Source organism: Mustela putorius, unplaced genomic scaffold, assembly GCF_011764305.1.
Source record: "Mustela putorius furo isolate JIRA1106 unplaced genomic scaffold, ASM1176430v1.1 tig00537227_pilon_pilon_pilon, whole genome shotgun sequence".
Classification (NCBI taxonomy): Eukaryota; Metazoa; Chordata; class Mammalia; order Carnivora; family Mustelidae; genus Mustela; species Mustela putorius.
This window is the reverse complement of record NW_025422368.1, coordinates 44,762,343-44,775,300: the sequence shown is the minus strand read 5'-3', so window position 1 is coordinate 44,775,300 and position 12,958 is coordinate 44,762,343. Positions and strand designations below refer to the sequence as shown.

The 12,958-nt window shown below is 37.8% G+C and overlaps 2 protein-coding genes across 5 annotated transcripts in view; both read left to right on the top strand.

Moving 5' to 3' along the window:
* The window catches only part of PTPRR (protein tyrosine phosphatase receptor type R), a 240,454-nt gene extending 238,770 nt beyond the window's left edge, over positions 1–1,684 (top strand). For all 4 annotated transcript variants that reach the window (XM_004752436.3, XM_004752437.3, XM_004752438.3 and 1 more), the window contains one exon: positions 479–1,684. In XM_004752436.3, coding sequence (XP_004752493.2) covers positions 479–572 — 94 coding nt within the window. In that variant the 3' untranslated portion in view covers positions 573–1,684. The remainder of the gene's footprint in view (positions 1–478) is intronic.
* Positions 1,685–2,299: 615 nt separating this feature from the next.
* PTPRB (protein tyrosine phosphatase receptor type B) overlaps positions 2,300–12,958 on the top strand; it is a 116,017-nt gene continuing 105,358 nt past the window's right edge. The window contains exons 1-2 of the mRNA XM_004752439.3: positions 2,300–2,419; positions 3,662–4,054. Coding sequence (XP_004752496.1) covers positions 2,365–2,419; positions 3,662–4,054 — 448 coding nt within the window. The 5' untranslated portion in view covers positions 2,300–2,364. The remainder of the gene's footprint in view (positions 2,420–3,661; positions 4,055–12,958) is intronic.

Below are 12,958 nucleotides of genomic sequence, written 5' to 3'. Positions count from 1 at the left end.
AGAGGAGGAAACTGAAACAACAAAGATTTTTATTTCGTAGCAATGAACGATTAAAGGTAAAATCAAAACCAATATTTATAATAACATTAAAACCGTAGAATGCTTAAGGATGATTTTAAGACCAACCTGTGCAAGAAGCACACAGCTAAGAAATGGTACAGGAGGGATTTCAACTCAGCCGGTGGTTCCAAAGTCTAAGTATTTAACCAATAGGCAGTACTGCTTCCCCAGTAATGGTATGTAGATAAAATTAATCAAATGTCTAGTGATTCCTGGGCACTGTGGTAACCCCTCTCTGTACATTAGCATAGGAGGCTCACCAGTTGGGTCATTTGGACACTGGAGGTAAGAGGCATCACCAAAGAATCAGCAGGTCAACTGTTCTTTGTCGTAATACCCCAGCTTGGATGTGGTCTCTGTGACTTAAGACTGCAGGATATTAGCAGTAAGAAGTTCTTGTATTCTCTCATCCTTATAGGGGCGGAATGGTCCAAACTAGTGAGCAGTATGAATTCGTGCACCACGCTCTGTGCCTGTATGAGAGCAGACTCTCGGCAGAAACTGTCCAGTGATTCTCTGAAGATTTACCAGACCCTCCAGCTCTAGGGGTAGTTAACCAATTACCCACCCGAGGCTTCTAGAAGGAGCTTCCTGCCGTGGAAGGAAAGCGAAGTCCCGAAGCCGAGCTGTGGCACGGATCATGGAACATGGCAACAATTACAGATCGGCAGCCCTTTGTGTATACAAATGCGTTTGTAAGCCTCCCCTAAATTATGCTGAAGGTCCTGTGCTGAGGGAGGTATGATAGACTTCTTCCACAGCTAAGGAGGATTCTGTTTGTCCGTATTGACTACCTGCCACCCAGAATGTATGTTATGAAATCCTCAGTGACATATGTCATCAGATAACAACTGGAAGAGCTGCTGAAGACATTATTATTGTGTGTTTAGATGCTTTAATGTTTGCAAAACCTGTCTTGTGAATGGACTGTTAGCTGTTAAACTGTTCCTGTTTTAAGTGCTATTACCTTTCTCAGTTACCAGAATCTTGCCGTCAAGGTCACAAGTGATTGATAATGGATTTTTAACTAATAAGTCCTTGTTTTTGAAAAAAAAAAAAAAAATCAAAAGCAGTACTATTTTATATGGAAATGTGTCTTGATAATATTACCTATGAAATGTGTATTTATCAGTACCTCCTGTCAATCAATTACAGAGCACAATGATTGTCACTGGGTGTGTATGTATTTAATCTCTATTATTGGACATGGAGATGGTTTCTGCTCCAGAACTCCAGCCACTGTATTTCTACATTGTGAGTCATTTTACTTTAAAAGGGAAAAACAAATTTGTAGCAACAATGATGTATCCAGAATTTTAAATACCTGTCTCTCTTTTACTAAGAAGGAATTTTTGAATATTCTGTCTACCTAGAATCTCTCCCTGCCCCCCAAAAAAGGCAGATGCCTTTGGGAATGAAGTAACCTGTCCCGCTCCCAGAAGTTCTTCAAAAGGATGCTGCCTTGGATATTCTTAAATTTCTGAAAGGTTTTCATCCTCAAGAGACAAATAACGTTTTAAAAAAATGCACTCAGCAAACACTAGATGTTCCGCTCAAGTATGAATTTTTAATGCAGCTATGTTGACTTTGTTTCATACTGCCAATAAACTACTCTTAATACTAAGTATTGAGTAAAGCATATGCTTTTTTTCCTCCCCTCTATTGGAAAGAAGCTATTCTCTTTTGGGGGAAGCCTGGAATAGATAATGAGATGGGTTGAATTTTGGTCTCCGCCTCAGCAGAGATAACTATCTCGCAATGTAATATTGTCATCACTTGAGGAATAATGATCTAGAAGTGCCATCATTATGTGGTTTTCCTCAATAGACTCCCAGCATATCATTAGACAAACAGTACATGTTTATGTCTTTATGTCACTTGTCATAGACCCTCATAAATTACATGCCTTGTGTTTATTCAGCAGAATCAACATCACCTGAAGAGATGTAATTTTTTAGGAACATTCAGTTACCTAAGACTGCAATTCCTTTCTTCCCTCTTGAGGTTAAGAAGTCGTTATGGGCCACAGGGATGCAGGAGAAAACTTACAAGTTTTATTCTCCTCTGGGAGGGCAGGATTTTTTCTCCATAAAATAGGAGAGGTAATCATAATCCCTTCTTTCTAAGGAAACAGACAAAAGGACACTGGTGTAAAACTTCCCCAAACAATTCAATAGGAGGAAGTGCTCGTCACTGACTTTTTCCCCCACCATGAAGGCACATTTCCTTCCTAGTCTTTGCTTCTCTTATCTGGGAGATTTTTTTTCCCCCCCAAGCAAAGCATGAACAGTTGTTAAGTGGAAAATGGAGGCTGAATTTTACATGGCGCTTCTTACCTGCTTGATCTTTGGGAATTCAGGTGAGTGGGCTTCCCTCTCTCTTGTGGTGTTTTCTCCACCAGCCAGCAGAGGAGTCTCTGTCCTTTGAAAAATGTCTGAGCTAGGGCGGAAATGGAGCCAGGTCTCCATGGCAGTTTAACCAAAGACGATGAGGAGGAGGAATAAAAGGAGCCAGCTCTGTCCACACCGTTGAGATTTCTCCCTAAAAGAAAACAAATGGTCTCCACATGTCCTCCAAATGCCTCGGGCTGCTCCTGAAATGGCATCTTTATAGCACAGAGTAAAGCACCTTGAGGAGAAGTTTTGATGATTGTGTAACAGTCTGTGGCATTCTCCATGTTTTTTCCTTATCAGGTTATAAGTTTGTTTTGTGTGTGTGTTAAAGAAAGTCTGAGGAGATGTAACTATAGGAGGTGAAGAACTGTGGTGTGTTTTATTTGGAAGTTGTTATTTGGAAGGAAGTTCTGAATATTTTCATGAGAGAGCTGAGCAAATTAGGTAAAAGTTCAGAATATGATTTCTGAGTCTGAATATTTCACTTTTTAATACTGATGTTTAACAATTGGATGTTTAATTTTTTTATGTTGACAAATGCTGATGTTTTTTGGTCTATTATTTATCGAAGGGAAGTCGTAGGTATTGTATTGTCACAATATAGAGAAATGCTTCTCTCCAGGACTGTAAAAAATGGTGTTTGTAATCATCAATACCTTCTTTGGTTGCTAATAGCTAAGAAGGTTTAGACGGGTGGGAAAATTTGTTTTATTTTGGTTTTGGATAAATACATCTAATTTTTAAACATGTATTCAAACGATGCAATGTGTATACAAATACTACAGTGGTAAGTTCAGAATTGGAAAGGGGGGGCTTTTTAGAGAGGGGGATGGTGATGAGATGGAAAGACTAGAAATGGTTAGACAGCAGCATATTTAACTGACTGGGTTCAAGTATCACACCGTGTTCTCTTAATTGGTTCGTGTCTTTTCCACAAATCCTTTCATTATTTCAGTGGGAGTGTGTTTTCTTCCCTCAGGCATGTGATAGTAAAAGAAAGGGAGCAAAGTATGACATTTTGATATTGTCAGCCTTGGGATTCTAAATCCTATGTTTTGAATCTGGGAATATTCTCTTGGAACGATAGCAATAACAAACGATGAGTCAGCCTTATATTGTCATTTGGCTGATTTGTGAGTGGGTTGTTTTGCTTTCTGATGGGCCTTATAATTTTCTACACACTACCTTACGAGTCTCTCATCTTCCAGAGGGGTTTCAGATTGTCCATGTCCATAAGCAAGAGTGCCTTTCCAAAAATAAGAGAGTGGTCGTGGGTTTGTGTGATGCGACCAGCCAGAACCAGCAGTGGATGTGGACTGAGGATGGAAAACTCCTTCATGTTAAATCTGCTCTGTGCCTGGGCATCTCCAACTCTCGTGGCCCTTCCCTATCAGCTATCTCTACCCACTGCTCCCAGGCACCCCGATGGACTTGCCATGAGCAGGAAGGGTTCCTTGAGGTGGAAAATACCGCTCTCTTTCTCAAGAAACAAGGCTCCAAGGTAGTGGTCAAGAAGGACAGGAAATACCTCCATAGCTGGATGAAAATAGATATCAACCAGGAGGGAAAACCAGTCAATGGAAGCCTCTGCTTAAAAAAAGGTGAGCTCTCCTTTTTGGAATCGATTCTGAACGTTTTTCTGCTCAATGTTACATTACGTTTGTTTTGTTTCACATTAAAAGGATGTCTGCTTACCTCAACTCAATGCCCATGGGAGATTCATAAGTTATTGGAAATGGATCATGTAGCTCCTACTGACGTGGAAAGTTTCATTATTCTCATTAAATAAGCCCAACATCTTTCCTTATACCTCTTACTTTCTCTTCCCTTCTTTCCTTGCTGCTTTTATTAGTTAAACTAATATTTCTTGGGTTTCTTTTTTGTACCACACTGTTGACACTTGGGTTAGATACCATTCAATGTAACGGTATAAATCAGGGATTTATGTACATAGTGTACATATGTAATGTACATAGTGTACATAGTGTACATATGTAATGACTAAAGCCAATGATGAAGAAATTATTAATTATGCTGATGTAGACGCTTCTATTCTCTGATTAGGAGGGACTAGTAGATCATCAGAATGGTGTTTGAGAAGACTGGCAAGATGGGAAAATACATTGCACATTTGCAAATCTCTTGTACTAATGTTTAGAGGTACAAGAGGTCTCAGACTTTTGAAATGGTAAGAATTGATGTGTAGCCACAGGGTTTTCTAACTTGTTGACCACTGATGGATATAATCTAGGTGACAGATACAAGTAAAAACTTGCATACGTGGGGCGCCTGGGTGGCTCAGTGGGTTGGGCCTCTGCCTTCAGCTTGGGTCATGATCTCGGGGTCCTAGGATCGAGTCCCGCGTCGGGCTCTCTGCTCAGCGGGGAGCCTGCTTTCTCCCCTCTCCCTCTGCCTGCCTCTCTGCCCACTTGTGATCTCTGCCTGTCAGGTAAATGAATAAAATCTTAAAAAAAAAACTTGCATACATGTGCAGAAGCTCCTGGTACAGCACACAGTTCAGTCTTGTGCTGCGGATTTTATTTGTGGATACAGCCCAATTTTCTTTTTATTTGTGGATACAGCGGATTTTATTTGTGGATACAGCCCAATTTTCTTTTTATTTGTGGATACAGCCCAATTTTCTTTTTTCTTAAGATTTTGCTTATTTATCTGAGAGAGAGAATGAGAGAGAGTGTGTACAAGCAAGGGGAGGGGCAGAGGGAGAAAGAGAAGCAGACTCTCTGCTGAACAGGGAGCCCAACTTAGGGCTGATCCCAGGATCCTGAGATCATGACCTAAGCCAAAGTCAAGAGGCTGACACTTCACTGACTGAGCCACCCAGGTGACCCTTAATTTTCTGTTTTACTTAGACATTTTATTGCTTATTTACTCCTGTAGTAGAGATTTGCTTTAGGAAGTCATGAAAGATAAAACTAATAGAATCATTATATATTAGGTACAAGCAGACCTTATAAATCACTGAAGATATTATCTAGAAATGAAGCCCATCATTGAGGAGACAGAAATTTACCAAGGTCAAGTGAATTAACCCAGCTTAATTGGTGGCAGAGGTCTGATTAGAACCTAAATTTCTTAATTCCTTGTCCCATATATATTCCATCATACACTGTTTTCCAAATGCTTAACCACAGAATTTTGCCCAGTGGACTACGTAAGAATCACCTGGGGCAGGGAAGGAACCCATCACCATCATTTCTTCTTTCCTACCACCTTCAAGATTCAGTTTTAAGAAATTTGGGCTAATACTTGATTTTTTTTTTTTAAAGTTACTAAGATAATTTTGATCCATAACCCCATTTGGGGATCAACATTCACTGTATTTTTTATATCTTTTTTTTATGACATGTTTATTTTGGGGGCTTATATGAGTCTTTTCACCATGCTGATCCTTGGATGGTTTTCTGTCTCTCGTTCATTTCATAAATGAAATACGTACTTAATTGCATGCTAGATGAATGCAGTGACTCTTCTACAATAGAAGTTGACTGTATAGTCCTTAGCTTATAAAACTTCTAACTAAGAGAATAAGGTAAAAATGATAAAGTCAGTTAGAAAATTCAAATTTATCAGAGAATATACAGCACATGACATCAGTTTGTACATTTCTTTTCCTATAGTTCACTGAGTGACCAGTGAACTGTCCTAAACAATACAGAAACATTATAAATATTCTTGTTGTACCGTTAAACACAAGAAGTAAGACTCTTCCGCAGCCCCCAATAGAACCTTATTTAGAAGAAAGTTTCATTGGAACTTTTAAAAAAGTAGACATGGATCAGCGAAGAGTTCTTCAAGATAGAAGATAATTAAAGGGGAAAAATGATTTCCTTTGACCTTCCTGCACAACATGTCCAATGATGGACTTTACTTCAAAAGTAAGTGGATGAAATAGACCATTTACAGTTAGCCTCTGAACGTATCCAAAACTGTATCCAAAACATGCCCAATCATGTTGGCTGGAAGAAAAATGTACTTCTAGAAAAAAGCAGAATGAAAATTTGCACAATTATGATACCAAAAAAACCTTACACTTGAATACATTTATATTTTTTAGTTGGTTTTAACACTATTATGAGCTAACAGATGTTTTTCTGGTCTATGCCAAACTTACCGTTGATTAAAGATACAGAATGGTATTAGTTGACCCATAGCATGAAAGCTCATTGATTTGCTAGAGAACCCATTGTGAAAAATTAAATGACACTCAGATTTTTGCAATGGATGACTCCAAATGTCCTTTTTAAAAGCTTTGATAACGAAATATGATAATCTGGTAGCATAATTTTGTTGTTGTTGGGCTCCCTGCTCAGTGGGGAGGCTGCTTCTCCCTCTCCCTCCAACCCCTCCCCTGCCAGAGCTGTCTCTCTCTTTCTCTCTCTTTATTTCAAATAAATAAATAAAATCTTGAAAAAAAGAAAAAGGAAAATCAACATTTTATACTCAATTTATAAAATTAGACCCTTATAGTTATTATTCTGAGTCATAATAGCAATAATAAAAACATCTCCAACATGCTGACATAACTGGCTAAAAATTGAAAAAAAAAATGCATTCTCTCCCTATATTCTTTTGTCAATCATGTGCCAGATATCCAGCTCTTTGGAAACAACTTTACCTTTAGCCATGCGTCAATAAAACAAAAAGGTGACTGACAGACTTTTTCAATTTTTCCTCAGATGTATCTGCGTTAACTTGTATAGCTACATCCTTGGAATCGCTATACTAAGAGCATAATTTTTAGAAATCCCTAGTATATAATTTCAGGGGTACCTGGGTGGCTTTTCAGGGGTGCCTGGGTGGCTCAGTGGATTAAAGTCTCTGCCTTCAGCTCAGGTCATGACCCCAGGGTCCTGAGATCCAGCCCCGCATTGGGCTGTCTGCTCAGCAGGGAGCCTGCTTCCTCCTCTCTTTCTGTCTACTTGTGATCTCTGTCTGTCAAATAAATAAATAAAATCTTAAAAAAAAAAAAAAAGAAATCCCTAGTATATAATTTCAGAGTCTTCTTCTGTAAACTTACACAAACCAGTTATCAATCATGCAAAAAGAATAAGGAAAAAATCTGTTCTATTCAATAATATTGCAATTTTATAGACACATTTAAATTTTTAAAAAGATAGTTACTTTAGGAATAAAAATGCATTCTGAGGTCCAAATCTCTACTTGACAAATTAAACATAGCAACATCTTCTAGATGAAGGATGCAAAATTCCAGCCATCACTTGGATACTTTTTCCAAAGGATGCCTGCTTATAACCAGTTAGGTGGCTTTCTAAAAGAGTTATTTTCGGGGCACTGGGGTGGCTTAGGTGGCTAAGCGTCAGACTCTTGATTTCGGCTCATGTCATAATCTCAGGGTCCTGAGATTGAGCCCCAAGTTGAGCTCCGTGCTCAAGGGGAGTCTGCTTGTCTCGTTCTACCTCTGCCCTTCCCCCTGGTCTCACTCTCTCTTTCAAAAAAATAAATAAATCTTTAAAAATAAATAAATAAAATAGTTAATTTCACTCGGGTGTTTTGTACTATATGGAGAGAGACATTGTATGTATTTTATGTAGGATGTCGGCTAACCAACCAGCCCTTACTTAGCACTTACTATAAGTCCACTCGTTCAAATCTTACACTTACCTAAGGGCAGGAAAATTTTTGCAGACATAGTTTCAAAGGTCCCTAACATGACTGAGCTAGTGAAATCACTTGAAGAGATTTCACTGCTGAAGTAAACTGTTTTGCTGCCAGACTTGCTCTAACTGCTGATTAAAGTAATTGTTTAATTATAGTTATGTGGGTGAAGGAATAAAACCCATAAGCACTGTAATAGGGAAGCAATCATATATACTCTTGGGAGAAAGAGTTTTAATAGAAGCTGTTTCCTTTAGTGATTGCTGGGAATGCTTGTAAATAAAGAGGGTGTAAGGGGAAAAACAAAACCAAACACAGTGTCTTTTGTGCATATAGACCCTACTTTGACCAAACTGGCTATCATGGCCATGTTAGGCTTTGTTTTCTCCTTGCATGATTATAAAAACATGGGCCTTGCAATCGACCATTGATTTATGTGACATTGAAAATCGTATGATCATTGATTACTGATACATGATTTATGTGATAATTGAAAAATATCCAGCACAGCTTCCAGAGCCCCCGGACTCCTGCACCTCCCCCGCCCACCCCAACCATTTTCACCCTACACCATGTCATGAATTCATCAGGGCACACCCATGGCTACATCTGACTTTCATGAGCCCTGGGCTCTTATGTCTTTGTGGGCCCCTCCCACCATTAAAATAAATTAATGAATTAAATAATTCAGTCAATTTTCATGGGCCTCCAAATCCTCATTTTTTCCTATTGTATGAAAAAAAAATCTTAAGCAAACATTTTCTTTGACTCTGAAAGTTCTTTTTTTTTTTTTTTAATTTTCAAGAATTTAAAGGATTTTGTAGCCCCTATAATATCATGGGCCCTAGGCACTGTGCCTATTTTGCCTGATGGACAAATAAGCCATGGGCACACCAAGTTATTCACGCACTCTCCATCTCCCTTTTTGTTGACCCTGGTAAAATAGCACCTGCTTCAACATCCCTCTCCCACAGCCTGGTAGTGATGAATTTAAAAGCCATTCTTCCTCTTCCAGCCAGCCTAATTTCCTTCTACCCACCATCTAATAGACAGGCATGTCCCAAAAGAAAACATGGGACATCAGGATACACCAGGCGCATCTTCCTAGTGCAACTCATAGTATAGTAGCTGAGTAGTAATTGGCCTTTAAAAAGTATTGCTTAATCAGTTTTTCATTTATTTTTTTAATTTAAAGTTTTTACTGTGCTCTGTTTTGATGTCCTTCTATGCTTTGTTAACTTCCATTTGTAATTTTACTTTATTTCTAATCTTGGATCTTTTTTAAGTCTGTAAAATATTTTTTGAATATTCTAAGTCAAAGAAATTCTAGTGACTTCTGATTTGTTTGCTGTCTCCCACTGTTTGCAAATTCTCCATCTTTGGTGTCTCTTTTTCACAAAATTTTCACCTTCTGGTTTACTTTCTCAAATTTTAAATATGTACCATGTTTGTTTTATGTACAAACTGAAGGCATTTTCTGAAATGTTATTCTTTTTAACACTTCTATAAACTATCTAAACTCATAATTCACATACATTTCACTTCATATTTATTCTAGCCCAATCTTGTTTAATATAGTTAATGTATTATATATATATACGTAAATCATCTTTTTTCTAATGCATCTTCTGTTTCACTTCTTACATCTTTTCCACATTATTTCCCTGCTTTTAAAAGGCATATTATATTTGGCATCTTCCTACGGAAAAGCTAGTCCCAATATAGTCAAAATTTTCTATCTCCAAAATGAGTTCTGTTCAAGTTATTCGGTTTTCAACATGCCTGAAAGTTATTTGTGTCATTCAAGGGAGGGGAACTGACAAATCGTGTATTTTTATTATCATTATACAAAAATGACATTTCTATCATGAATCATATCTGAGCTAATTCATAGACTAACTAATAAACTAAAATATGTATTTCTTTTCAAAAATATATTTTCAAAATATGGTGCTGATATGGTACAGTCATTGCAAGTCATCTTATAGATGAGCTATTTACAAGTTCCATGCTAAAATCTTTTAAATCAAACCCGGGATGGTGTCCCTTATCTTGAATTGTGCTCTAAGAGGAATTATGTATAATGTGGAAACAATGTGGTAGCAATGGTACAATAAAGCTTTTTAAAAATAGCTTCAACATATTGTTCCATTGTGTAAGAACTTTTCCTTGAGTGTGTCAAAACACATCTTGCTCTTTCATGAACTGTAAAATGTATATATCTTTTTAAAGAACATCAGAAGACTTTGTAGATACCAAAATATCCAAGGATCTACTATTTTTCATATAATTTCATAGCACCCATTTCAACAGAGTTCAGGAGATGAAAAGATTAATGTATTTTGGTTGCCTTAGTATTTCTGTAATGGATTTTCTCTCCTCCCATTTACTTTAAAACCCTTCATTACCCATGTAAAGAATGAATAGAATTCAGTTTGGCTCATATCATGTATATAGATAAAACCTTATAGTTAGAGATATATTACAATCACTGAGAAACTTAGACATGTAGATGCTGGATCCCACACCAAATCTACTGAAAGGCCAAGGCTTCAATATTCTTTTTTTTTTTTAAGACTTTACTTATTTATTTATTTACAGACAGAGATCACAAGTAGGCAGAGAGGCAGGCAGAGAGAGAGAGGAGGAAGCAGGCTCCCCGTGGAGCAGAGAGCCCGATGTGGGGCTCGATGCCAGGACCCTGGGATCACGACCTGAGCCAAAGGCAGAGGCTTTAACCCACTGAGCCACCCAGGCGCCCCAAGGCTTTAATATTCTAAGAAGCTCCAAAGGGGATTCTGATGCCTACCAGAGTTTGCAGACCACTGCTTTAAAATGCACAGAATTTGGAAATTGAATGTTAAGACTAAAGTTTCTTTCCTGCTTCTTAAATAGCACAAGTTAAAAACACAGTCACAAAATGAGGGGGTACAGACCTTGGATATTCTGTAGGTTCTTTCTTTGGAAAAAAGGTAGTGGCCTGAAATGGAAAATGGACTTGTTTAATTTGGAGTGTTTTAAAATATATTTAGAAGGTTAATTAAAGACAATTACAGAAGACTGAAAATTTTTCCAAAATATGTTCCAAAGCTGCATGTAATGGTAAGAAGCTATGTTATTCAGAGAAGAAATTGCAAGAGTGTTTTCATCACTTACCTAATTTTGGGAGAGTCCTGTTTCATCTATTGAATTAGTCATGTAAGTTGACTAATAAAAACAGTTCTTAGGATAAGAACTTACCAAGTGCTCCTTAGTGAAGAAGAAGAGCAAGCATAGGTTGACATGCTAAGACACATAATTACATGATACGTATTTGGAAGCTTGTTTTTGTCCTAACCCATCATTAAATTTTTATTTATTTATTTATTTTTGAGAGTCTGAAAGCTAAAATTGTCGTAAGTGGTAGTCAACTCAGAGGATCAGCATTGGCCAAAGCCCAAAATAACCAAAATACTAATTGCTACATACAGAAAGTTTTACATCCCAATGGCAGGCAAATGTCTGTTGAAGGAACATTCTAACACCTAATTCAAATAAAACTGCAAAATTAAGATTGCTTCTTAGAGTTTATCATAAAGGAATATTGCTAATAGAACAAGTGGTTTGTCATGTAAAAAAAACAGCCTAGGGATAAATAAATCTGGTCTGTGTTCAGAGCGGTGACATGGGCACAATAACAGTGGGAGCAGCACAAGATTCAGAAGGAAAAATACAGAAACTAGTGGGAATGTCCAAAAATCTATCAAAAGTCTAGGTCTAGTAGATGTACAGGTAGGATTGTCAGATATAGCACAGAACCTTCGATCACATTTGAATTTCAGATACGACCGTTCTTTAGTATATATATATTCCCAATATGCCATATGTAATATAACCTTTATAATATTGTACATTTGAGATACACTAACTATTCTGAATTATGAGTTCTTTATCTCAAACTCCAACTTAACTGGACATCATGTATTTTTATTTGCTAAATCAGGCAACCCCACGTACAGGGTTTACATCACCTTTCCCATCTCAAGAAAAGGGTGCTTGATAGTCATGATTATTTCACTAACCTTTAAGAGAACTGATGGTGTTTACATCTTCCTAAAGTTTTGAAAACACTTTTTCTCTTTTCATCCTCTTTTTCGTGCCTTATCCCCCTCTACATCATCATATAAATTATGTCAATTGAAATCAGAATGGAAATAAATGAGATTCAAAAGAGGGCTCAATAAAGTGGACCAGAACAAGGGAGAGGAAAACTTTAATAGCTGCTTCAGGGGACTTTCACAGCACATAGTAGTTCCTTATGAAATTATTGTGGGGCGCCTGGGTGGCACAGTCAATTACACATCTGACTCTTGGTTTTGTGATCTTAGGGTCGTGAGATGGAGCCCGGGTCAGCTCTGTGCTCAGGGTGGGGTCTTCTTGAGTTTCTCTCTCTCCCATTCTCTCTCTGCCTCTTCCCCATGCTCTCGCACTTTCTCTCTAAATAAATAAATCTTGTTTTTTTTAAGATTTTATTTATTTATTTATTTGACAGAGAGAGAGAGAGAGAGAGATCACAAGTAGGCAGAGAGGCAGGCAGAGAGAGTGAGAGGGAAGCAGGCTCCCTGCTGAGCAGAGACCCCCCCCCCCCATGCGGGACTCGATCCCAGGATCCTGAGATCATGACCTGAGCCGAAGGCAGAGGCTTAACCCACTGAGCCACCCAAGCTTCCCTAAATAAATAAATCTTAAAAAAAAAAAAAAAAAGAAAGAAAGAAAAGAAGAAGAAAGAGTTGAATGAACCACTAGAGGAGCAGTGAAAAATAAAATCTTTTTTCCGTCAGTCTGTAAACCAGAAACTTTTCAGTTATGGTTATCTAAGTGGGCAAGAT